This window comes from Mirounga angustirostris, unplaced genomic scaffold (genome assembly GCF_029215605.1).
Source record: "Mirounga angustirostris isolate CCGP_5_RB_7025 unplaced genomic scaffold, mMirAng1.0.hap1 SCAF_12, whole genome shotgun sequence".
Taxonomy (NCBI): domain Eukaryota; kingdom Metazoa; phylum Chordata; class Mammalia; order Carnivora; family Phocidae; genus Mirounga; species Mirounga angustirostris.
Window position 1 is genome coordinate 54,296,024 of NW_026991720.1, and position 24,837 is coordinate 54,320,860.

A 24,837-nucleotide genomic window follows, 5' to 3' on the forward strand; every position below is an offset into this window, starting at 1 on the left:
ATCGTCTTTAGTGTGTACTTCCTAAGAACAAGGATATTCTCTTATAAAACCACCAAAGAATTGGTGAATTCAGGACATTTAATAGTGATACTATATAATGAACTAACCTATAGTCTGTATTGTCCTATGAAATCCTTGCTCCATATTCTCCATATGTCCCCAGATGGTCCAGCTACTACTTCTCCTTCATCAGAACTTAGCTTTATCAGAGTTCATCTTTCTTTGGGTAAATCTTCAACCAATGCTTTAGCCTTCTCTTCATTCTCACTGGCTGCTTGTAAGGCTCTCCCTAACTCTCTACCTCCCCATCTCCCAAAAGTATCAGTTTCTATTCTTTCAAAGTCCTAAGCTCTTTTTTAATATGACCCTCCCCATCTTTGTTATTCCCAGACACTTTCAAAAATTTTACAATGTATTCATGCCCTTGCTCATGGTTTTTGGCCTCATCTGATTCCATGTAATTATCCAAATCAATCCAAATCCCACCTAGGGCAGAGCCATTATCAATCCCTGGGGCCAGGAACTGTGGTAGGGAATTCTCATGAGGGACCTCTAGATCATGAAACCATGAAAGTGATATCTGACTTTTTCTTTTTAGGATTTTATTTATTTATTTGAGATAGAGAACATGAGTGGGGTGGGGGGAGCGCAGAGGGAGAGGGAGAAGCAGGCTCTCCCTTGAGCAGGGAGTCCGATGTGGGGCTCTGTTCCAGGACGCTGGGATCATGACCTGAGCTGAAGGCAGACGCTTAACTGACTGAGCCACCCAGGCGCCCCTGAGATCTGACTTTTTATAACGTCTATAAGTCAGTTTCTGCCCCATCAAGTCTATCAGCAGATAATCTAGTCTGTGACCCTGTTCTCAGAGAGCATTGCCCTCTGGCGTCAATACTATGCTGACCTCTAAGTAGCCAAGGGTTAGTCCTGGACATGTATATTAATACCATGTGCACCGTCACAGGGAGCCCTGGCCTCATTCCCCAGCTGTGCTGTGCTGCCTTCAGGAAGGCGCAGGACATGCCCAGAAACCCCCTCCCCTCTCCCGTCCCATCATCGTCCCATGAAATGTCACCAGACATTATGTGGCTTTGAATTCTTCAAGAGGCATCAAACATGTTATATCCTCCGAACTAGAGACTGGTACTAATAACATTTAGTCGTTGTGTTTCCGTTACCAACTTCAGACGTTAGGCACTGTGGTTGTCTTACGTTGGCCCTCACCTTAAGGCTCTGGTTCTAGATGGTTATGGCTGAAACACTCCCAAAAGGGACCTTTTTAACCAAAATTCAGACGGCCTGAAACTTACTCTCTTCTTGAGGGTTTTTTTCAGTGTTACTATCCTCCAAATGAATTCCCTTGGAACTTAAGCCCCATCTATCATTTCTAGAGGGTTTTCTTTTGCAAATTACATTCTGCTTGTCTTCAATTCAATAAATTCAGTAAAAGTTCAGACCAAATGCACACAAAGACAAAAAAGCAACACCTTGGGAGGTATGCCTTGTACTAAAAAAGAGACCAGCTAGGTCATTTTTTTTTCTGCCAACAATACAGTTCTGCTACAGTGAGTTCTTTGTTTCCAACTAGAACAGCCAGTTCTGCAGCAATTCCTACACACCCGAAAACTTTCTCCCATTCTTTGTTCTACTGCTGTCGGTGAATACCTTACACCACCAGGCAGAGCCAGTCTAGCCTCCTAGCAAGCTGGCAATAAGGAAAGACATTTCCTAGTTTGGCATTCCTTAAGGTACCTACTGTCAGCCTAATCTTGTAGAATTTTGAATTCTTCTCTTAACTATTTTCCTTGTTCAACCCCATAATATTCTCAGTCTGCTTTGGAGCATAGTGGTAATCCCTCATTCCATAAGAAGAAGCTTTCCACCCAGCTCCTTTCTCTACCCAGTATCTGTCACAGTTACTAGGGAATTTTACTAAATATATGCTCTCCACTCAAATCAGGAAAAATGCTTGTATCTGGGGAAGTGTTTGTGGTTCAATTCAAAGGGTAGGACCCTGGTACCATATGTGTATGTGGAACAAACAGTACCTCAACTGTGGCTGCACCTTACCATCGGCATATCTCGAAAGAGCAATTTTTTCTATCATAAAAGGAAGTTTGATCCCAAACCATGCAAAACATCACAACATCCCTGGCCAAAAGCAACTGCCCACCTCACATACCTAGTAAGACATATTTGGTACATTTATTTCTTCACAGCTACATTTCTTGTCTTTTATCTTCCTGCCTTCATTACCAGACTTCCCCTCCACTTCTAAACTTGGTCTCTCTCATGGACTTTGGCTTGAACTAGCCCTTGGCAGGTACTTTTCCTTTCTCCATACAATCTGGGGACTGTGATTTTGAGAGGCAGTTTTCTAAATGAAACTGCACCAGTACTGACCTGGAATGGCAACAGACTGACTTTGACAAATGGAACAGTATTTGTTGATTAAAAAAAAAAAAAAAACAAAGTAAAATAAAGTAATAAAAACACCTGGGAAAGAGAGATAACACTTCTCCAAAACCACTATAGTAATGATTGTTGGCTCATTGATAAGGTTATCATGAAAGGCCACTTTTTAAAACCTTCTATGTTGTTTTAAAATATGAACATTTAGGGGCACCTGGGTGGCTCAGTTGGTTAAGCATCTGCCTTCGGCTCAGTTCATGATCCCAGGGTCCTGGGATTGAGCCCCGTATCAGGCTCCCTGCTCCCTCTGACCCTCTCCCCTCTCATGCTGTTTCTCTCTCTCTCCAATAAATAAATAAATAAAATCCTTAAAAAAAATAAAATATGAACATTTAATACTTTAAATAACAAGCACTCAAAAGCATTTTTAAAAATCATCTTGAGTATATATACAATAAGACCACTATAATTTAACATTGCAATTCTAATTTAATGATCTTACTCTTATTTCCTAAACTAATTTCAGTTGTGAACTTCTTTTTTTTTTTTTTAAGATTTTATTTATTTATTTGAGAGAGAGAGAATGAGAGAGAGCACATGAGAGGGGGGAGGGTCAGAGGGAGAAGCAGACTCCCTGCCGAGCAGGGAGCCCGATGCAGGACTCGATCCAGGGACTCAATCCAGGGACTCCAGGATCATGACCTGAGCCGAAGGCAGTCGCTTAACCAACTGAGCCACCCAGGAGCCCCAGTTGTGAACTTCTAAAAAAATAACTTAGGGAAGGTAATTTTATTTACTTATTTATTTTTAAATATTTTATTTATTTGTCAGAGGGAGGGGGAGAGAGAGAGATCATAAGCAGGGGGAGCGGCAGGCAGAGAGAGAAGCAGAAGCAGGCTCCCTGCTGAGCAAGTAGCCCAATGTGGGACTTGTGGGACTCCATCCCAGGAGCCTGGGATCATGACCTGAGCCAAAGGCAGACGCTTAACTGACTGAGCCACCCAGGCGTCCTGGGAAGGTAATTTTAATAAATCTGTTTAATATTAGTAGTTTCCTCGCATGAATTGATCCCAGTACTTTTGTTGAAAGGTAGGACTGTTTTAATTAAATTATAAAATCCCAATGGAAACCATTTTGACTTTCATTATTTTTCTTTGATATGTAAATTATACTAATTTACTTACTCTGAACAGATAGGAGGTCACATTAAGATTGATTTTTTTTTTTAAGATTTTACTTATTTATTTGACAGAGAGAGACACAGCTAGAGAGGGAACACAAGCAGGGGGGAGTGGGAGAGGGAGAAGCAGACCCCGCGGAGCAGGGAGCCTGATGCGGGGTTCGATCCCAGGACCCTGGGATCATGACCTGAGCCGAAGGCAGACGCTTAACAGACTGAGCCACCCAGGTGCCGCAAGATTGATTTTTAAAATGAAAAATAGGCCTTTAATCCATGAAAGTAGTATGGAAATGTTTACCTGTTAATTCACTTATAGATATTAAATATATGCCAGCTGAATAATTCAACCAAATTTGGCTAATTCATGTCAGTAAAATATTCCTTTCTGTGACATATTTTAAATTAATAGGGGAAATAAAAAGGAAAAACTAAATTAAAAATATGCATACACTAGACTCATCCTGTAACACTCTTTGCAAGAAAATAGGATTCAGGGTTATCTGTTCACATCTTAGAGTTTACCAAAAGGCATTTCATTACTAACAAATAAAAACACCTTGACATGAGGTAGTTTTCCTTATGCAATAAGCACTGGTGTTTTCATTGTTTGTCACTCTTCCTAGAGTAATATATAAATTACTAGACAAGTCTGTCCTTAACTTCTTTAGGGCCCAGAGCAAGAGTAAAAATGGTGGTGGGCCTAACAAGACTAAATATTTAACAGTTACAACCCAGACTAAGAAATCATTAAATAAAATAAATTCTATTTTCTTATCTTGATAAATATACACTGATAATATGCTAGAAGGCTAGGTTGAATTTAGAATTTCAGACTCTTTAGATTTCTGTCTGGCAACTTGGCACTGTATAAAGTGTTACCCCTCCAGCCCCTGATCTGCTCCATTTCTCTCTTACTTCTAGTTTTATTCTGCATTGCAAGAAGCCTATCACTTACCAGCATGGACACTCCAGCGTGCATTTCCAAGCTCTGTTTACTTCCCCTCTCTTGGAGTTTGGCATGCAGGTAGCACAGTCTACCCAAAGGATGGCCTTGAAAGTAATTTGGGGCTGTTTGGGCAGAGAATTCTGGAGATGATCTAGAAGGGGACCAAAGACTCTGAATAGTCCTACAACATAGATAACTTGCCTGTGGGGAGGGCCAGAGGAGGGACTCTTCTCACCCCTAGAAGACAGTCTATAATGATGATTGAGGATGTAGAGTCACTTCTTCAAGAAGAAGTTATTCAATATCTCTTTAATTAGTCTGCTTAACTATAAAATGGGAATTATCAGAGTACATACCTCAGAGGGTTGTGGGCCCTAAAGGATATATTTTTACACCATATGTACAGAAGGGTACCTGGCATACAGAAAATACTTCACAAATGTTAACTATTGTTATTCTTTTAACTCCAGAACCCAGAACCATGCCTGACACAAAGCTATAGATGTTTTAAGAAAATATGAATGAATAATGATTAAATGGATTAGAATAGTCTGTTTTCAATACCATTTTTAGTATTTGGTTAAATGACTATAAATTCCAGTTTGTATGATCTAAATAGAAAGCAATTTTAAAGTACAGATTGAGGGTAGAGGATCAGGATTATTTTTTATACTTAATTATCAACAATGCAAGTAATTATAAAGCCAAGAAACTGCTCTCTGGAGTGGACTCAGCAAGCAGAAACAAGTGTATTTTATGGCATTAAAACTTTTATAGTAGAACTCACTTTTTTTTTTAATTTATTTTTTAATTTTTTATTTATTTATTTTTTTAAAGGTTTTTTTTTTTTTTTTTTTAAGATTTTATTTATTTATTTGAGAGACAGAATGAGAGAGAGACAGCACATGAGGGGGGGAGGGTCAGAGGGAGAAGCAGACTCCCTGCTGAGCAGGGAGCCCGATGTGGGACTCGATCCCAGGACTCCAGGATCATGACCTGAGCTGAAGGCAGTCGCTCAACCAACTGAGCCACCCAGGCGCCCTAGTAGAACTCACTTTTAAAAGAAAACTTTATTTCTTCAAGTTCAAATTTGAATGAGAATTAGAGCTAAAGAGGCTTATTTGCTTAGATACCCAATTTTAAGCTAATCACTATTTTTTTTAAAGATTTTATTTATTTATTTGACAGAGAGATAGACAGAAGAGCACAAACAGAGGGAGTGGCAGGGGGAGAGGGAGAAGCAGACTCTGCACTGAGCAGGGAACCCGATGCGGGACTCAATCCCAGGACCCTGAGATCATGACCTGAGCCGAAGGCAGACACTTAACCATCTGAGCCACCCAGGCGCCCTTAAGCTAATCACTATTATCCTCACCTCACTCATTGAGTCATTTATTTCAAATAGTTTATTAGGACCTACTGTATGCCAGGCATTGGAGACACAGAACCATCAGGAAGTTTCTCTCTCTTTCTCCCTTTTTTTTTTTAAGATTTATTTATTTATTTAAGAGAGAGAGAGAGAGAGAGAGGAAGGGGGGCAGGGAAAGAGGGAGAGAGAATCTTAAGCAGACTCCATGCTGAGTGTGGAGCCCGATGCAGGGCTGGATCTCAAGACCCTGAGATCAGGGCCCTGAGATCATGACAGGAGCTGAAACCAAAAGTCAGTTGCTCAACCAACTGCACCACTCTGGTGCCCTGCAGTTTCTCCCTTAAGAAGGTCATAGGTGGGTGTGATGGGACATGGGACATGAACAAGGATTCAGAGAGTTAGGCATGAGATGCTCTGGTAGGAATCTGTCTGCAATGTGGAACAGCCTGAAGACACTGGGAGCCATAGAAGGTTCTGAGTAGAAAGGAAAAATGTGGACGAAGATTTGAAATGCTGGAGATCAGTTAGGAAGCTCATAGAATGAAGGATATTTCAGGCTTTCCCTACTCTAGCAGCATTGTATTAAAAAGAGGAGATAAACTTGAGAAACCATTATGGACAAAGAATTGATGTTAAAAAAATAAAAATCTCCATTTTCCTTGAAACATCTTACCTAGTCTCACCCACTTATTTATCATCTTGTCACCCCTTCACTACCTTACATCTCTCCTCTTCCTAGCCATAAGTGAGAATTTGATCACCGTTAATAGCAAAAGAGAAGAAAATTCCTATTATTGTTATCAACTTGGAAATCCTAACATATCTTTCCCCTCCTTTTTAGAGGAGCTGAACCATAGGAAAGATTGTGAAATGCCTTAAGTGGACCGTAGAAAGAAAAAATTAAAAATTTAATGTCATCTTATTAAAATAGCCTGATCTGACTCTCATATATAATAACAGCCTCTCTCAGTCTTTCTCTCTCTCAGGACAATTTCTCACTCTGCTCTATTTTTTCTTCTTTTTACCATATGTGTATATATATGACATATACATATCATATGTAATAAAATATGTATGTTATATTTTATATATATAATATATATTTTATCATACATATGTTTATATATACACATAAGCACATGCATAATACATATATTTATCCTCTTCAATTAGAATGTAAGCATCATGACAGAAGGAATTTTGTTTTGCTCTCTACTGTATTCCTAGTGCTTGGGTAGGGCCTTTGATGTCTCAGCATCAAACTTCTCCCTGAAGGGACATAATCCCTTGTGTTCCTTGGATGGCCCCCTCAAAGAAGAGTGACAAGGATAAGAAGGGCATGCCCTTAATGAGAGGGTGACCAGGGAATACACTAAGGGCATTCAAAAGTGCATCCATGGAATGGACTTTAAGAACCATGCCCCTCAGGCACTCAAAGAGGGCCTGGAAATTTTCCATGAAGGAAAAGGGAACTCTAGATATGTGCATTGACACCAGGCTCAACAGAGCTCTCTGGGTCAAAGGAATAAGGAATGTCCTACACTGAATATGTATTTGGTTGTCCACATAAAGATGAAGATTCACTAAATAAGCTCTATATTTCTGGTTACCCAGGTACCTGTCACAGCTTTCAAAAATCTATAGTCAGTATGGATGAAAACTAACTGCTGACTGTCAAATAAAATTATAAAACTACCAAAAAAAAAAAAAAATCAACAGCAAAAACTTATGCCTGAAGAAAGCATCGTAGTATATTTCCTCAGCCTAGTATATACTGGAAATGCTCTAAATAACCAATACTGCTAAACATGGCTAATCACTGCAAATATTTAACAGCCAAAGAATTACCTACTTTAGTAAAAATTCATGGAGACAAAATAATGTAAATATATTAAACAATATAAAGTATCAAGCTATAATGGAGTAGCTCCAAGCAGCTAGGAACGTCACAAGTCTTATGATGATCAGCAGTCTGACTCATATACTGTGATTTTGTCCCTTTGAACACTTTTGACTGAACAGGTAACCACATACTTAGTAGATCAGTCTCTTTTTCTTTCTCTCTCATAACCACAAGTCATACACATCTGTAACACATTGGAAATCCTGTGTGAGGCACAGTTACATTCCAGGTTACTCCCATAAAGCCACATGTCTTGTCTCCATTCTCACTATGACAGGAAACTAACCATAGTGAGGTATATTTAAGATGGGCTGAGAGCATTTGGGAGCTTCCACCGGAGGTATGCCTTGATCATGCCCCCAATTCTCAAATCAGCATATTCCCATCTGTAGTTATTCTGTGCCAGTAACATTGTTACAGGGTAGGACTCAGGAATCCCCACAGGAGTGTGTGAAGGTCCTCCTTCATGTGACAGTCACAGTGAATGTATAACTTAGAGCAACATCCAGAAATTTTTTGAAGAAGGTAAGAGGCAACATAACAGAGTTCAAATCTCATCTCTTCTACTTACTAGCTAGGTGACTTTGAGCCAGTTATCTCCTCTGTGCTTCAGTTTTGTCATCTCTAAAACACAGATGATAATTCTACCTATTTTATAGTATTAGTATGAAGATTAAATTAATGTGGTGCATCAGTTAGATCAGTGAACTGTATAGAATGAGAGCTACCCAAGTGTTTGTTACATGACATGAGCATTATACTTTCTTTTCACTACATATAGAAGTCACACTTACATGATTTCTTTAGGATATAATGGGGAAAGTGACATTTTTAGAGATTAACAATTAGGTCACTTACTTAAGCTCAGTAATTTAATTGTTCAATTTAATAAAATACAATATGAATCATCATAAAATATTATTTTTTCTATGGCTGCTTTTATTTTATAATCAATATACAGCTTTCAGAATGCATTTCATACATAACTGGAGAAGATATATAGGGCTCAGCATTCTCATGCTGGCAAAACTCTAAATGTATAGATTTGGGCTACAACAGGGACTAGTTTTGAGGACCAAGAAGGACTTAAGCATATACAGTACAGGGTTGGTTATGAATATCGTTAGGTTATTTGATGAACATATAAAAAGACTATTTCCTTATGTCAGTTTGGTAAGGTAAGATTCAATAATATCACAAGTAACACCATTTTTATAGCAGTTACTCAATGAGACTCACCAAAGCAGCAAAAAGACATCATTTAAATTACAGACTGCTATACAACAGGCGTTTTCAAGGGGGATGCTTTGAGCATCTTAGCTTATTAAGTACAGACAAGAGAAAGACTACATAACAAGGCAAATAGTTTATTACGTTTCAAGAAAACTGATGGTCCCTGTAGAGGATTGGCTCCTGTTTATTAGAGTCTAAAGAAACTTAGATCAAAACAATACCCTCTGACACCCAGCTAGTGAAAAGTAAAATGACTGTGTGGGTGGTGGTGGTGGTGGTGGTGAACAAAATGAGGAATTTAACACCCAACTGTTGATACCTGGATAGGTCAAATTTAACAGGCGTGGCAGAAAAGGCTCTAAACTGTTGAGCAACAAAGACCAGGTTATCTCAAATACTTTGTTTTGAGGAAGGTTCATTCAAAATGGGGAATAGGAAGATTGAAAAGGCAATATACTGTTGCTATATCATATTTCTCATGCCTCATAAAAATATGGGAATGAAAACTGATTATCGTATTTATCTTGTTATTGCCTATATTAAAACCTATTCAAAGATGACCCTTACTCTCCTAAATAATACCTCCCAACTCCTCTTTGTTCATTAAAATTATTAACTAATTTTGTTTTTGGTCTAATTAAGGCTTAATTAGCTTACCAATTGTATATGTTCATGAATAAATAATTTATCTTTAAAACTTAAACATACATTGGAAAAAATTATCAGCTGGTACAATTATTTCTTTTATACCTGGTCGGTCTTAATTTTTAAAAAATATTTATTTGTTTATTTGAGAGAGCGAGCAAGTGGGGAGGAGGGGCATAGGAAGAGGGAGAGAATCCTCAGGCAGACTCCCTGTTTGAGCACAGAGCCCAACAGGGGGCTCCATCCCAGACCCTGAGATCGTGACCTGAGCTGAAACCAATACCTGGATGCTCAACTGACTGAGCCACCCAGGTGCCCTGGTCAGTCCTACTTTTTTTTTTAAGGTTTTATTTATTTATTTGCCAGAGAGAGAAAGAGACAGAGAGAGAACAAGCAGAGGGAGCTGCAGAGAGAGGGAGAAGCAGGCTCCCCACTGTGCAGAAAGCCTGATGTGGGGCTTGATCCCAGGACCCTGGGATCATGACCTGAGCCGAAGGCAGATGCTTAACCGACTGAGCCACCCAGGCACCTCTGGTCAGTCCTACTTTTTAGAGTCCTGTATATATGTTTCTACCACTTGAAGATATGGTATACTTCGAAGAAAAAAAAAAAAGAGGTTACAAGATTCACTCAACTTTTATCAAATGTGAATGGACAAAAAATTAACAGCAAAATTGGCTTATTAGGCAATTTTTTCATGTTTATACTAAATATAGAAATACCTTTATTTTTCTTCTGGAAGAAGGTTCTGTTATTATCTAATAAATACAGTGGGACTTGATTCTTCAGTTCATCTGTTTGTTATAAAGATTAGAGAGGTTGAGAGAAAATAAATGAAGCCCTGTCTTGGAATGAACAGAGAATCAATGTGATGACAAAACTGAGAAGAAATGTACTTATTCTTTCATTCATTCAACAAATATGTATTGAGCATCTTTTACATAACTGGCATTTCCATAACTAAAACGAGAGCAAAGTATCTTCCCTTATAAGCTATAATGTAGTTGCTGGGTTGGGAGCAAGAGAGAAAGACAGTAGACAAATACATAATATATCAAGGATGCTACTATAAATATATAAAGATCCAGGGTAAGGCACTAGATAGTGTTGATAAGGAGGACAGAGAGGGCCTCTTTGATAAGAGGATATTTGAGTAGACATCTGGAAGAACTAAGGGAGAGGGAATCAGAAATATATCTCATGGGAACACATTCCAGGCAGAGAAATAGTGAGTTCAAGATTGGAGGTAGGATCATGCATCATACATCCAAGATATAGCAAGGATCAGTGTTGTTGGAACAGAGTGAGAGAGGAAAAGAGAATAAGGAGGTGAGGTCAGGAAGTCATCAGGATCTTGGAAGCCATGTAAAGACTTGGCCTTCAATTTGAGATAGATGAGAAGAAACCATGTAGAGCTCTGAGGGGAGGAGTGATAGAATCCGAGGCACATTTTAAAAAGGTAAGTCTGGCTGCACCGTGAAGCAGAGAAGACTGTTTAGTAGGCATTCAATAGTTCAAGCAAAAAATGGCATGGACCAGAGTGGTGGCAGTGGAGGTGGTAAAGTGACTGTGGAATGTGAGAGAAACAGAAATCAAGGATGCCACCAAAGTGTTACCCTGAACTACTGGAAGTGTGGCTGATCACTTAGTGAGATGAGGAAGAGTATGAAAGAAGCAAGCTTGGGGGAGAAAACTGGATGTTTGGTTTTGAATACATTAGGTTGATTTTGCCTTTAGACATACGGTGGAGATGCCCAATAGGTAGTTTGCTATCCCCTCTGGAGATCAGAGAAGAGGTCAGGACTGGAGTTGTCAGCATACAAGTGGTATTTAAGACCCAAAACTGCATTAGTCCATCTGAAGACTCAGTATATATCCAGAAAAGAAAGTTTGAGGACTGAGTCCTCAGCCACCTTGACATTTAGAGTTGGGACAGGAGGAAGAACCAACATCAGAGAGAGAGAAGGAGCTTAAACCAAGAGAATGTGGGTTCAGGAAGTCAAGGAAAGAAGTGTTTTGAAGAAGAGAGTGGTCAACAGTGTCAACTTGCTGACATTGATAGGCCAGCGGGATGAAAACTATAAACGGGCTATCCGCTGTGGCAATAGGGAGGGCACTGTGATCTTAACAGGACGGTATAACTGCAGAGGTGATTAACACAAGCCTGACTGCAATGGATTCAAAGAGAAGGTGAGGAGAATTGGAGACAGCAAGAATGGACAACTCTTTCAAGGATTTTTGCTAAAAAGGAAACTGAGAAATAGAAGATAGGAGATATTACAACATGTATGGGTATGCATATGCTATAGATGATCCAGTAGAGAGGAGAAAAACTGACGATTCCAGAGACAGGGGGAACAATTCTTAAAACTGAAACCCAAAACAAGTTATACCTATGATTCCACTGGGATAAAATAACTGACGTTCGTTTGGGGAAGTAGATTTATTCATGCTATTTTTTCTTTTTCATATACATGCATACCAAAAAGCTGTTACATATGCATAGTTTTAAGAGAAATATTTTTAATGCAGCCATAACAGAATCATTGAAAAGTAAATGGTTGAAACTATCTTTGTCTTTGCTTCCTCCCTCACTTCTGCATTTCTTCCTTTAAGCATAGTAAACACCCCTGTAGTCCTAAATTTCAACTCAAAAATTCATGCTGTGAGACAAATGATAGTGTGTCTCCTCCAGTGATTTACTGAAATATTTTAGGATAAAATGATATGAAATTTGCTTCAAAATAATCTTATTGGGGGAAGGACATGAAATGAGTAGGGGAAGAGATGAAAAAAGTTGGCCCTGAGTTGATGGTTGATGAAGCCTGGTGATGGGTGATTCCTTATACCATTTTCTCTAATTCTGTATGTGTTTGAAAATTTCCAAATATAAAGTTAAAAATTAAAAGAAACCTACTGTCAATACCATACTTAATCCAAAGAAATCCATTACATGGTGAAATTTCTGATAATTCGTTAACAGGTGAAGGAGCTATTTGAGGACACAGGAATTTTTCCAAATCATAATCAGTTCTTTTGCTTTCATATACAGCACAAAGACGTTTCATATACAGCACAAACTTTTTTTTTTTTTATCATAAAGTGTCTCAGTTGCTTTAAGATAGAATTAATTTGGACGCTTATTGTACAAATATTTTGGAAGACTGGACTTCTAAAAATGAAGCCTTGATTCTCTTAAAAATCCTCTTACTTTAGGTAAGCATAAAGAAATCTAAGAACACTTGTGATATGAAATATGTTCTGAGGTAAAATAATATTACGGTTACAAAACAATGCTAATCTAGCTGATTGTTATTTAAAAGAATAAATAGTTGATTATGCACAGAAGGTGAAATTTCATTGCAATAAATAGTTAACACTTTTTTAAAAAATAAATGGTAATTTCTGAAATTTGTCACTCTTATATTGCTATATAAAAATTTAGGTAAAAAAAGATTTTTAACCTTTCAAAGTGAGCAAATGTAGAAACAATAGTGTTGCTACATTAACTCTTCAAATATTAACCACTAAGTATTCTTTAGTGTTTTCCAGTTACTCATTAACCATTTTATACTGTTATTGTTTCTCCAGTTGTCGGTGATTTCCACCAGGGAAAGTTGAAAAACATTTTTCTAGATCAGAAAAATGGTCAGATTTATTAACAGCATCCCCCTTGCTCACCATATATTCATTATTAAAAGTCCACTATGTATTTGGGACCTATAAATCCTACTTCAAAAATTAAACCCAAAGTTATGTTGTTGCGCAGTTTATGGTTCCTTGTGTTGAGGACTTTATTGCCCTCAACATTTCCTTGGTGTAAACTACTGAGCAAGGGAACAAGATTTCTTTTGTAACTGATACCTAAATTTCTATTCAGCTTTAAGCATCTAATTTGCACTGTGAAGACATATAATTTGAGACTTGTAGCTGTATCATGAAAGTGCAACAGTTTATGCTGATCTCTAATTTTCTGAGTTGTACTGGCTATAATTTAAGTTTTTTGCATGATTTTAACTGCAACGCAAACCAGTATACATCAGAAACCTTTGTATATTGACAGAGACTGGGAAAAGGATGCCTTGTTCGGATTTCAGATAAGCATTCCCTTTTCACAACTGCAGGTGCAAGGGAGCCCATTCATAGTATTTGCTTAAAACCAGTTATAGTCACTGGATGGAAATACAATGCTATTACATGAGAACTTTACTGATCTTTACAAGCTCAATGAATATTTTTAAAGTACTGTTATTAGTAGTAAATTCTAGAGGCAAGTAGCACTTTTTTGTCTATGTACTGGGGACAAAATATACTCTATTGACACAATCTTGGTCACTTTACTCTTGTGTGTGTATGTGTGCATGTTTACTAAATCTAGAAAAATACTTCATCACATATTAACACTAGACAGAATTATACTCGGTGGAAAATCTGCTGCAATCAATGCATAGTTCCACTGAAGAGATAATTGATAATGAATGTTACTATTTCCTTTGCCTTCAAATTTCACTTATTTTGAAATAAACATATAAGCCAAAAAATAACTACAAGATAAAAAATTTACTCTAATTGCTCTCATTTCACATAACTGGGTAACTCTCCTTTGAAACAAACATTAGACAACTATATGTGCACAAATGAGTGAAACTAGCTGGATGTTTCCATGTTAAACTTGTATTTATAAGATTATGACTTGATCGTTTTTATTAGCTTCAGGCAGAAACATGCCACATCAATTGAAAGCATAAGAGAAAATTTTAGTCTACAAAACAATTACAACTCTACTTCAACAGGAGAGGTCAGAGAAAGGTGCTAACAGAATTTAAGGGCTTGATGACCAAACACAGATAAAGCAATTTAAAAAAAGAAAAAAATGGCAGTAATCATTGTATTGGCAAAAATAAATGTTTGGCCTGTATTTAAAACCAAGAAGAACTCATCGCAATTGATGATTACTACTATTACTTACTGTACGTTTTACTGTTTGCTAACAATCCAGTACAGCCACCTTAAATTTGCACGTAATTCAAAAGTGCCAACACACCTTTTCATGCACTATTTGACCTGAGCTTTTCTTGTGATTTAGGATGGGAGATATTGTCCTCATTTGTAAAATAAGGACAATATACATTATAAAGAAGTATCCTTTCCAAATCAAGGCAATTCTGATAGAAGTGGCTTGCCTGGATTGAAAGCTGTCAATCCTGGTCTAGGTTTCTATCTCAGGGTCTTATTCTCAGGGGCTTGATGTGACTGAGGGATTAATTAGATAGGACTTTTTTTTTTTTTTTTGAAGCTGAAAAAGTGGTGACTTAAAGAATATTTTGCAAGTGTGTTTAATTCATTCAAGCTGAGCCCTATGATAGAAGAAACTTGTATACAGCCATCCTCTTCTTTCATGGGCTCAAAACCAGAAAACTCACTCCCATTATTCCAATGTACCCTCAGCCTTGAATCAAATACTAGTGGTAGGTGGATCCACACGCAGAAAGATGGGGGGGGGGGGGGACATCCTCAAAGATGCCTTCAAGGAGGATGCCTTCAAGGATGGAGCAGAACCCCTAAATTGGCTTATGTAAATATGACCTTCCACTTTTCCAAACTTCCATTCTGTTACTGCTTCCCCCAAACCCGGGAGCAACACACATAGTCTCCTCGTACAATTAGTTATTGCTGTCACTCCGGGGCGGAAATACTTGACACCTGGCCTCCCTCGGGACGCCTGAATGGAGGACGCTGCCACACACCCGCCCTTCAGAAGTTCTCCGGGCAGTTGGAGGCTGACATTGGGCCACTTACCTGGCCAGGATGTTCTTCGTCACAGCCCAAGACCTTTGAGGAAGAGAAGAAAACAAAAGAAAACAGAACAACTTACCACTCTGGCCCAGTCCAAGAACAACTAAAAACACCCAGGCCGCCCGAAGGACCGGGGCAGGACCAGGCCGGCAGTTTTGCAGGCAGACAAATGCGGCAGTAAAAAAAGCCAGGGCGGAGCGGCACATAATGCAAAGCAGCCCGCACCGCGCCCGCCGCCTGGCTGCTATCCGGCTGCGCGCTGGCGACTCCCGGGCGCACCTCGGGGCCCGCGGGCCAAGTGTCGCTAGGACGTTGCCCGCAGGCCCAGCAGGCGGACCCTGCGGCTCGGAGCAAGCAGTGCAGGTACGCTGGCCCGGACACCGCTGGGCATCTCAGGGCCCCCGAGGCCCTGCCGGCTCGGCTCAGCGGGTCCCGCGGTCTCCGCGAGAAGCACCTCCTCTGACGGTCAATGGCCCGGGGCGGCGACGCGAGCGAAGGCTGCGCAGCCCGCTCTGGGACAAAGAAAAGAGCTTTTGTTTCTCTCCAGCCGATGGGGCTTCTGCTGCATAAATCAGCTTAGTGAACAGCCAAACAGAATCAAACCCAAACAAAGCCCGAAGCCTGGGGGAAAAACCAGCCCGAAGTACTATCACTGGGTGATGCTACATCTGTGGGAGGGGACGCCGGCGAGGCCGAAGGGGAAAAAAGTCGATGGCGCATCAATCAGCGCGAGCTTCTTCCACAGGTGGGCAGGGAGGCCAATTCCACTTAGTTACAGCTTTGCAGCCGCGTCAGCTGAGCAACGGGCAAAGTCAAAACGGCAGTGTCCTGGCTGGCGAGGGAGGAAGCGCGGGGTGCCAGCAGCTGGGGGAAACGGCTCCGGCAGCACCCTAGAAGTCCCCGCCGGCGTCCGCGGACACAGAGCGAGGCATAGCAGCTCCCCCTTGGCCGGGAGTGGAGCGCACGGCCGCTAGTACAGGAGGGGAGGTTCCGCGAGGGTGCGGTAGCCCGGCCTCGCGGGGCGGGAGCTTCGTGCCCTCGTCCTTCTGGCCCCCAGCGTGCGGCTCGGGAGTCCCGCCGTCCAGCACCCGGGCAGCTGGCGCACTCTGCGGTGCGCCCCGCGAGGAGGCGAGGGAAGCGAGGCTGGCGAGGGGCGGGGGAGCAGTGGTCCTGCTCCGGCCCCGGGGCAGGGGGGCTCCCGAAGTGCGGGTAGCCGGGCGCGCTCGGGGCCGCGAGTTGCTAGGAAACCGCCCCACGCTACCCAGCGCCTCGCCCCGGCCGCCTGCAGGCGCAGCGGCGGCTCCGGCGGCGGCAGCGGCAGCAGCAGCAGCAAGAGCTCGGAGCAGCGTGGGCGGGACATTGGTGAGGCATGAAGTCACCGCGGCCCACACTCGCTCTTTGTTTTGCTCACTCCAGCTCTTTTTCTCCCCCTTGGCTCTGATAGTTGTCATGCCCGCCGTTCACAAGAGCTCCCGACGCGTAGCTGCGCCACAAGAATCGCTCCCCCTGTTCCCTTTCCCCCTCCTCGCCGAATCCCTACAGCCCAACGCTCCCCTAGCGCGTACAGAGACCCGCTCAGGACTAATGGCAGCTGCGCACAAACCCCAGCCTCTCACCCGGGCACCCTGCGCTCCTTTGTTCGGAGAGACTCGCTGCCCGGCAGCTGCAGCATACAAAGCCGCGCATGGGGGCCTCTCCCCGCCCCCAACACACTCCGTTCCGCGGGTGCACACCGCCAACTTTGCTTGTAGATTTGGGAGTTCACCCTTTACCCCACCCCAGGACCGTCCGGCATCTCCCCAACGCTTGGAGAATTGGTCCAGTCCGCAGAGGCCGTACCCGGAGCTGCTAGCTGAAATTCTCGCGCCTCCTTCTCCTCTCCGAGTCTCAACCCAGGGCGGGACAGCCTTGTTCTTCCCAGGGTCTGGTGGTGGCTCTGGGTTTTGCTAGTGACAGTGGGTCTTTTGACCTTAAGCGCCACCTTTCCAATAAACGGAACAAAGAAGTTACAAAGTGCGGCGAAGCAGGAGAGAGAAGCAAAGGAGAGGACGAGAGAGGGCGTTTCTGCCTGCTTGCAGCTCAGAAATTTAGGCGCAAAGAGGGAGCGGGTATTAAGCTGGGCAACTGTCGGAGAAGCCGCGCACCTCCTGGGATCCTGTCACTACCACTCTAGGCCGGGGGAGGGAACCCAGTCCCCCGGATTGAAAACAAGGCACTGTTTCCAGTCTGAGACACGGTGATGGTTTTCTTTTTCCTCTAGGGGCAGGAGTGATTCCCTGTGGTAAAGTCTGACCTCTCATTTTTCCACTAGCAGCCTGCCCGAAGTCTTTCATAGGGCACCCGCCTCTTACAGGCATCAGACCAGTCCAGCCAGGTCAAGGTGAAATATGCGGGAGTTTCCCCTCCTTCTTATTTAATAGTTTCCATCTCCATATTTGGAGTAAAAAAACAAGTAGGAGGCTGTCTCTGTCTCTTTCTCTCTCTCTTTTTTTTTCTGTTTTCTAATTGTTAACTGAGTGAATGGAAAGTACCTGGTTAATAAGCCACAACATTGAAAACTCCCCCTTTTCAGGTGTGGACTGCGCATTGGGACCCACAGAATTAGGTAAGCAAAGCAAGAACCCAGCTGGAAAATTACAAGTGCCCTACATCTACAAAGCAGGCCCTTTTGAGAGACCAAATGAATGTTCCAAACCTGAAAAACTGATACTTTTAAACACAATTCACTATAGGCAACGTACTCTAAACAGATCATTAAATCTAGCTCAGCTTCTTAACTCTTTTCTTTCTTTGGTTCCAAGTTTGAACAGTTCTAGTTTTGCTTTAGGTGGTCTTAAAGGAACAGCCTGGAAAGTGGCTGGGTTGGGGAGGAAGACTTTAAATTTGAACACAAAAGGAGCATATTCACGCTCTCATTAGTCACTCTTCAATGGGGGAACATGTGTATTTTCCAGAGATTATTTCACAGTCTTAAGGAACATAGCCACTATTGAGACAGGGTAGTGCTACAATGAAGAAAAAAAGTCAATTCATAATCCCTATAAGGACATGTCTGTAAGTGCACTCTACACTGTAAAGTGACCAATACATCAGAGTTTCATGACATATTTAAAAATCTAACTCTCAATGTTTTAAATGTAAATGGCAATTATAGTATTAAATAAAATGTAACTTTATGTAACTAATAATGGATGGAGTTTTGTGATATGGAACAGGTATACACTAATTTTTAACTGTATACATATCTTCTTTGACTTACAATGGGGTTGTAAATCCATCATAAGTTGAAAACACTGTAAGTTGGAAATGCACTTAATACGCCTAACCTACTGAACATCGTAGCTTGGCCTAGCCTACCTTAAACTCGCTCAGAACACTTACATTAGCCTGCCTTTGGGCAGTATCATCTAACACAACGTCTATTTTATAATGAAGTAATGAAATCTATTGAATACTGTATTGAAAGTGAAAAACAGAATGTATGTGTACAGAATGGTTGCGTGTGTATTGGCTGCTTACCCTTGTGATAGCATGGCTGAAGGGAAACAGTGGCTAGCTGGGGCTGTCCAGCATGAGAGGTAGGTATTCTACCACACGTCACTAGCCTGGGAAAAGATCAAAATTTAAATACAATTTCCACTGAACTCATATCACTTTTGCACCATTGTAAAGGCAGAAAATTGTGAGTCAAACTGTCATTAAGTCGGGGACTGCCTGTATTGTTGGATGTCTCTATATTCTATATATTCTCCGTACTAGCCCAAAACAACTGTGTAGCAAGAGGAATAAAACAGTTTGTAAATCTGTTGCAGGAAATTTTGGAGCCCTTTAAAAAGAAAGACTTCCATGTTTTGTTATATGAAACCAATGCAAATATGTATCAGGATGCCAGTTTTATGGAGTTGTTGAAGAATAATTACAGTACCGTTTATCACCGCTTCCCAGTTGTAAAGAGGTTATAATTCTCATTATCAAAATAAACTAAGACAGTATCCCAGTTGAGACTGTGATCCTGGCAAGTTATTTACAAACAAGTTATCTGTACATTTTGGGTTGTAAAGATAAAAGTGAATTCTCCTGAGCCCTGCAAATCATCTGTAGGGTTTCTTTCAGTAAATAAAATTAGGGCCCAGGAACAAAGTTGGCTTTTTTCCAATAAGTGTCATTGGTCACCACAAATCATCCTTTTTTCTATAAGAAAATATAGAAGATACTGTGAAGAAATATGGTATTGTTATCTTCATCATATTACCTGAAGAATTCTAACAGAGAAAAAAATGTTCCAAAAGATGATTAGTTGATTAATTCCTGTTTCTATGATGTTCTGCTGTCTTGCTTTTAAATTCCTGACAGCTAATTTTTCATCATTTGTGGCAATGAGAGCAAATGAAATTCACAGATAGTCTAAAAATAACATTTTAGCTATTCATTCCAGTCTTCCTATCTTCAGATTCTTTTAGTTGCTAATAAGTCATAAAATTAGATGAATTAAGTTTCTTCCCTACTCCTTTGATTTCTCCTTAACCTTGATTTCTTGCTAACTCAGTTTATGGTGAGAAATGAATAGGCTATAGATGGATAGCAGCAGTGAGAGAGACATATGAGAGACTGCTCCTTTTAGTGTGTATTCCGCCTTTAACTAGATTTTGTCCAAATTATTGACCTCATGGATACAGTTAAAACCATACGTACATTTTAGTATTATATCTTTCTGAAGTTAGGATCAGACATTCAGTAGGTTGTAAGCAGATGTTCACAAGTTGTCTATAATCTTTCCTCATCTACAGCTCTAAGGAGATGATGAATAATCCAGTAAGTGGGATTTATTATTGTGATCATGACTTCTAGCTTCTTCCAGTGATAAAGAACATAAGCCACTGGAAGGTAGTTTTCACTGAAATATAGCATAAGGTAGTGTACTTCATACTGTGGACTGAAGATTGCCTACAATCTAACCATCTGTTGAGTGATTTCTTAGCTCTATTCCAGGAGATTATGAATTCATAGATATGGTGTGGTATCCAGCAGTATTAAATGTTTCCTTAAGTACTGAGGTTCAAGAACCCCTACCATAATAGATTAATACAGAAACTCCTAAAAGGCCTCTAGTGTGCTTATTGACAAACTCCAGCGCAAGATGCAAAGTCAAAAAAAAAAAAAAAATGAATTGCTGGAGCCAAAGTATCTTCTCAAGGTATTCTATGAATGATTAATTCTGTGAGATGTTTTTGGAAACAGACTTCCATGACTAAGTTTGGGAAATGCTGGGTTAAAGTTAAGTAAAATCCTTTACTGGAGGATTTTCCAAAAACTTATACAGGCTACATGCAACTGGATTCTCCAAAGGAAGAACCCTTTTTCAGAGAACATTTCACAGACTAATTTCCATAAAGCACACTGCTAAATGAATTCAATTTTATGAAAGTGGAAACTAAGAACCAGATTGGTGAGGAGACTGACCTTACTTCTTCAAGAGAATTTTTGAGCAGACATAACTCAGAGCTCTGAGTCTTGTCCACTACCTCATATCAGTGATGACTTTTGGTTTCAAGTAACAGAGTCAGACTGCGACTGCCCTAAGTGAAAAGGGAAATTATTGGAAGGAAATTAGGAGCTCACAGAATCAGTAGGAGGCTGAGAGACCAGGAATGAACAAGGTCAAAAACCAAGGGAGGCATAAGCAAGGGTAGTAGGCATCCGGCAAACAAGAATCCTTTTCTAATCATCCCTTTATCTTTGTACCACTTGATCAAGATTCAGAATCCTGGCTGGAAATGTCGAATTTTCAGAACTTTAGTCACATGACAGTCCCCTGGCCTTTTGGGGGTAGAGGGAGAGGAGGAGGAGCTCTTTCCTTTGGCTTCCTCAGTGGAAAATATAATACTCTTTCCCAACAAGATGACACAAAATCGCATAGGTTGATGAAGGAACCCCGTAAAGTGGCAAATGCTCATCACTCAGATACCCTGCTTTGCATTACAGTTGGATTTTGGGTCACAATGCAGCTTTAATTTAACTTACCTGCTACTAACTGATACTTTGGTTAGTAATATTAGTTATCTTCATGGGTACTTTTGAATGAAACATTTTCTATGTTCACAGTCTAGTCCTAGCTTTCTGTTATCTTTCTTTAAGCTGCAGTTGCCCACAGTGATAACTTTATTCAAATCTATTCTTCATTGGCTGCCTTTTCTTCCTTCATTTCCTTACTGTTCCCTAGCATTTCCTTGTCTCAGGGTCCTCTTCTGGAGGAACCTAACTAAGACAAATAATAAATGAGCCCAGAAACCACACTCTCTGGAGTCCTCCACGTGTGAATTTGAATTTTATTCTTGTCTAGCTATTAGGCAACCCACAGAATAAAAAGTACAGGAGCTTTGGAGCCTGAAAAAAACTGTTTGAATCTGTTACTTAACAGCTGTAGAACCATAGGCAAATTAATTACCTTCTCTGAGCCTCAGTTTATTCACTTACTTACGCACAACAAAATTAAAGTAATTACCAAAATTGCAAATTAAAACAATGAGATACCAGTGTACTTCTATTGGAATGGCCAAAATCCAAACACTGACAACTGGTGAGGATATGGAGCAGGGGGAAACCTCATTCATTGCTGGCATGGAGTGCAAGAGGTACAACCACTTTGGGAGAGTTTCCTGGATTCTTACAGAACTAAACTAAACACTCTTACCATATAATCCAGCAATTGCACTCCTTGGTATTTACCTAAAGAAGCTGAAAATTTATGTCAACACAAAAACCTGTACATGGATGTATTTAGCAGTTTTATTCATAATTGCCAACACTTGCAAGTAATCAAAATGTTCTTTCATAGGTGAAGGGATAAATAAACTGTGGTATATCCAGACAATGAAATATTATTCAGTACTAAAAAAAATGAGCTATCATGCCATGAAAAGGTATGAAAGAACCTTAAATATATATTGTTAAATAAAATAAGCCAATGTGGAAAGTCTACATAATGTATGATTCCAACTATATGACGTTCTGGAAAGGCGGAGTGTGGAAATAGTAAAAAGATGGTTGCTAGGGTAAGGAGGGAAGGAACAATAAACTGATGGAGCACAGGGGATTTTTAGGGAAGTTAACCAACTCCATATAATACTACAATGGTGGATACATATCATTGTAAGTTTGTCAAAACCCATAGAATGTACAACATAGGGGCACCTGGGTGGCTCAGTTGTTAAGCGTCTGCCTTCAGCTCAGGTCGTGATCCCAGGGTCATGGGATCGAGCCCCACATCGGGCTCCCTGCTAGGTGGGAAGCCTGCTTCTCCCTCTCCCTTTCCCCCTGCTTGTTCCCTCTCTCACTGTGTCTCTCTCTGTCAAATAAATAAATAAAATCTTTAAAAAAAATTAAAAAAAAAAAGAATGTACAACATAGAGAGTGAACCCTAATGTAAACTACTAACTTTGGGTGATAATGATGTGTCAGTATAGGTTCAGTCATTGTTTCAAGTGTACCGCTGTGATATGGGATGTTGACAGTGGGGAAAGCTATGCTAAGAGGCGTATGGGAACCCTCTATACCTTCCATTCAATTTTGCTGTGAACTTCAAACTACTTTAAAAAGTAAAGTTTAGGGGCACCTGGGTGGCCTAGTTGGTTAAGCGCCGGACTCTTACTTTCAGCTCAGGTCATGATCTCAGGGTCATGGGATTGAGCCCAGTGTTGGGCTCTGCATTCATCAGGGAGTCTGCTTCTCCCTCTCCCTCTGCCCCTCCCCCTGTTCTTTCTTTCTTTCTCTCTCTCTCTCTCTCTCAAATAAATAAATCTTTAAAAAAAATAAAAAGTAAAGTTTATATAACACACACACACAAAACTACCAAATAAGATTATTGTGAGAATCAAAGGAGAGATCATGTGTGAAACATGTTAGAATTCATCATATATTCTCCAAACAGTTTTTGCAATGGCAATTTAGATTATTTAAATTTCACAATATAAACAACATTGAAAATACATCAATACTTTTTTCAAGACTTGCATATTGTCATAAAAATACCATCAAATATTTTTGGTTTTGATGAATACATAACTTTCCTTTTCTGGTAACTATACAATTCTTTACCCACAGTAGTAGATATAGTGAGCATGACTTAATATAGATGCCTGTGATCCTAGCATTCTTTATGACGGTCTAGTTTTACATCTCCTTAATCAAGCAAAATTGTTCTGCAATCTTTTCAGCCTGAAGTCATCCTTGTACAGTTTGGCATAAAACTATATGAAAGCCTCACTTATTTGTACATGACGGGACAATATACTTAACTGCCTTTTATTTAAAATCCAACATGTTTAAACTTATATGTAGTCAGGAGGGTAATATGAATATGTAGTGTATTTTAAATGTTACTGCTTTATTGCTTGTGCTCTAAATGGATAGCAATGTTAAGGACCCACAGCTGGTTTTCCCAAATAAAGGTATCAGCAGATATTAAAAAGACAACATTTCACCATTGACATAGTTCATCTGTGGAGCCAGGATGGTATGTAGACTGATTTGCACATCATTACACAGCTAAAGGCCTTTCTGAACTTCAATAACTCGGAGTGAGCCCGCTACTAAAATTTTCCTTCTCAGCATTTTCTCATGATCACATAGCCTCTGGAGAATGAAGTCACTACAAAATTTAAATTATTCTAATCAGATTCATATGGCATTTTTATACTTGGAATGCTTCCATTCTCAGCCCCCTTCTCCAATTTCAAAATTACTTCATGTTTCACCTTGAAGAATGTGACCTTTTAACATAGTGAGGAAATTCTTTGTAAATTAGGCACAGGATATTCAATTTCAACATTCATTTAACAAATATGTAAATATTTATTAAACATTTGCTATGTGTAAAGTGATAGATCCTATGGAAAATATAAGCTTCAGTAAAATCCAGTCCTTTTCTCAAAGATATTTAATCTGATTTGGAAATAATATGTAATAATAAAAAAAAGATGACTGAGTTGGTAAATAGAATAGGTCAGAAATAGACTCTAACATCAATAATAATTTAATATAACACAAAATAGGCTTTGAAAATTGATGGAGAGGGAATAAATACTTTAACAAATGGTATTGGGATAATTGTTAGCTATTTGGGAAAAAACAATATTAACTTAGAAATTTACTGTATATCCAAATACATTCATGATGGATTAAAGGGCTTAAGCATAAAACTACAAGACTATTTCTATTTTTTTTCTGATATTGGCAATAAAATTTCTCTCTAAAATGTAAAGATTATTTATCCAATTTCAAAAGAACAAATCAGTAAGTTTGATGATGATTTCTTTAAAACTTAGGTGTTTATATGTACTTCAGAAAAGGGTATAAAT

The 24,837-nt window shown here is 40.0% G+C and overlaps 1 protein-coding gene across 2 annotated transcripts in view; it reads right to left on the reverse strand.

Annotated features, from left to right (window-relative positions):
- ITGB8 (integrin subunit beta 8) overlaps positions 1-16,984 on the reverse strand; it is a 78,746-nt gene extending 61,762 nt beyond the window's left edge. Inside the window, exon 1 of one of the 2 annotated variants that reach the window (XM_045864594.3) lies at positions 15,561-16,984. In XM_045864594.3, the coding sequence (XP_045720550.1) occupies positions 15,561-15,687 (127 nt within the window). In that variant the 5' untranslated portion in view covers positions 15,688-16,984. Of the gene's footprint in view, positions 1-15,484; positions 15,510-15,560 lie in introns of those variants that run through there. The other variant, XM_064575183.1, reaches the window with a different exon arrangement.
- Positions 16,985-24,837: the final 7,853 nt, after the last annotated feature.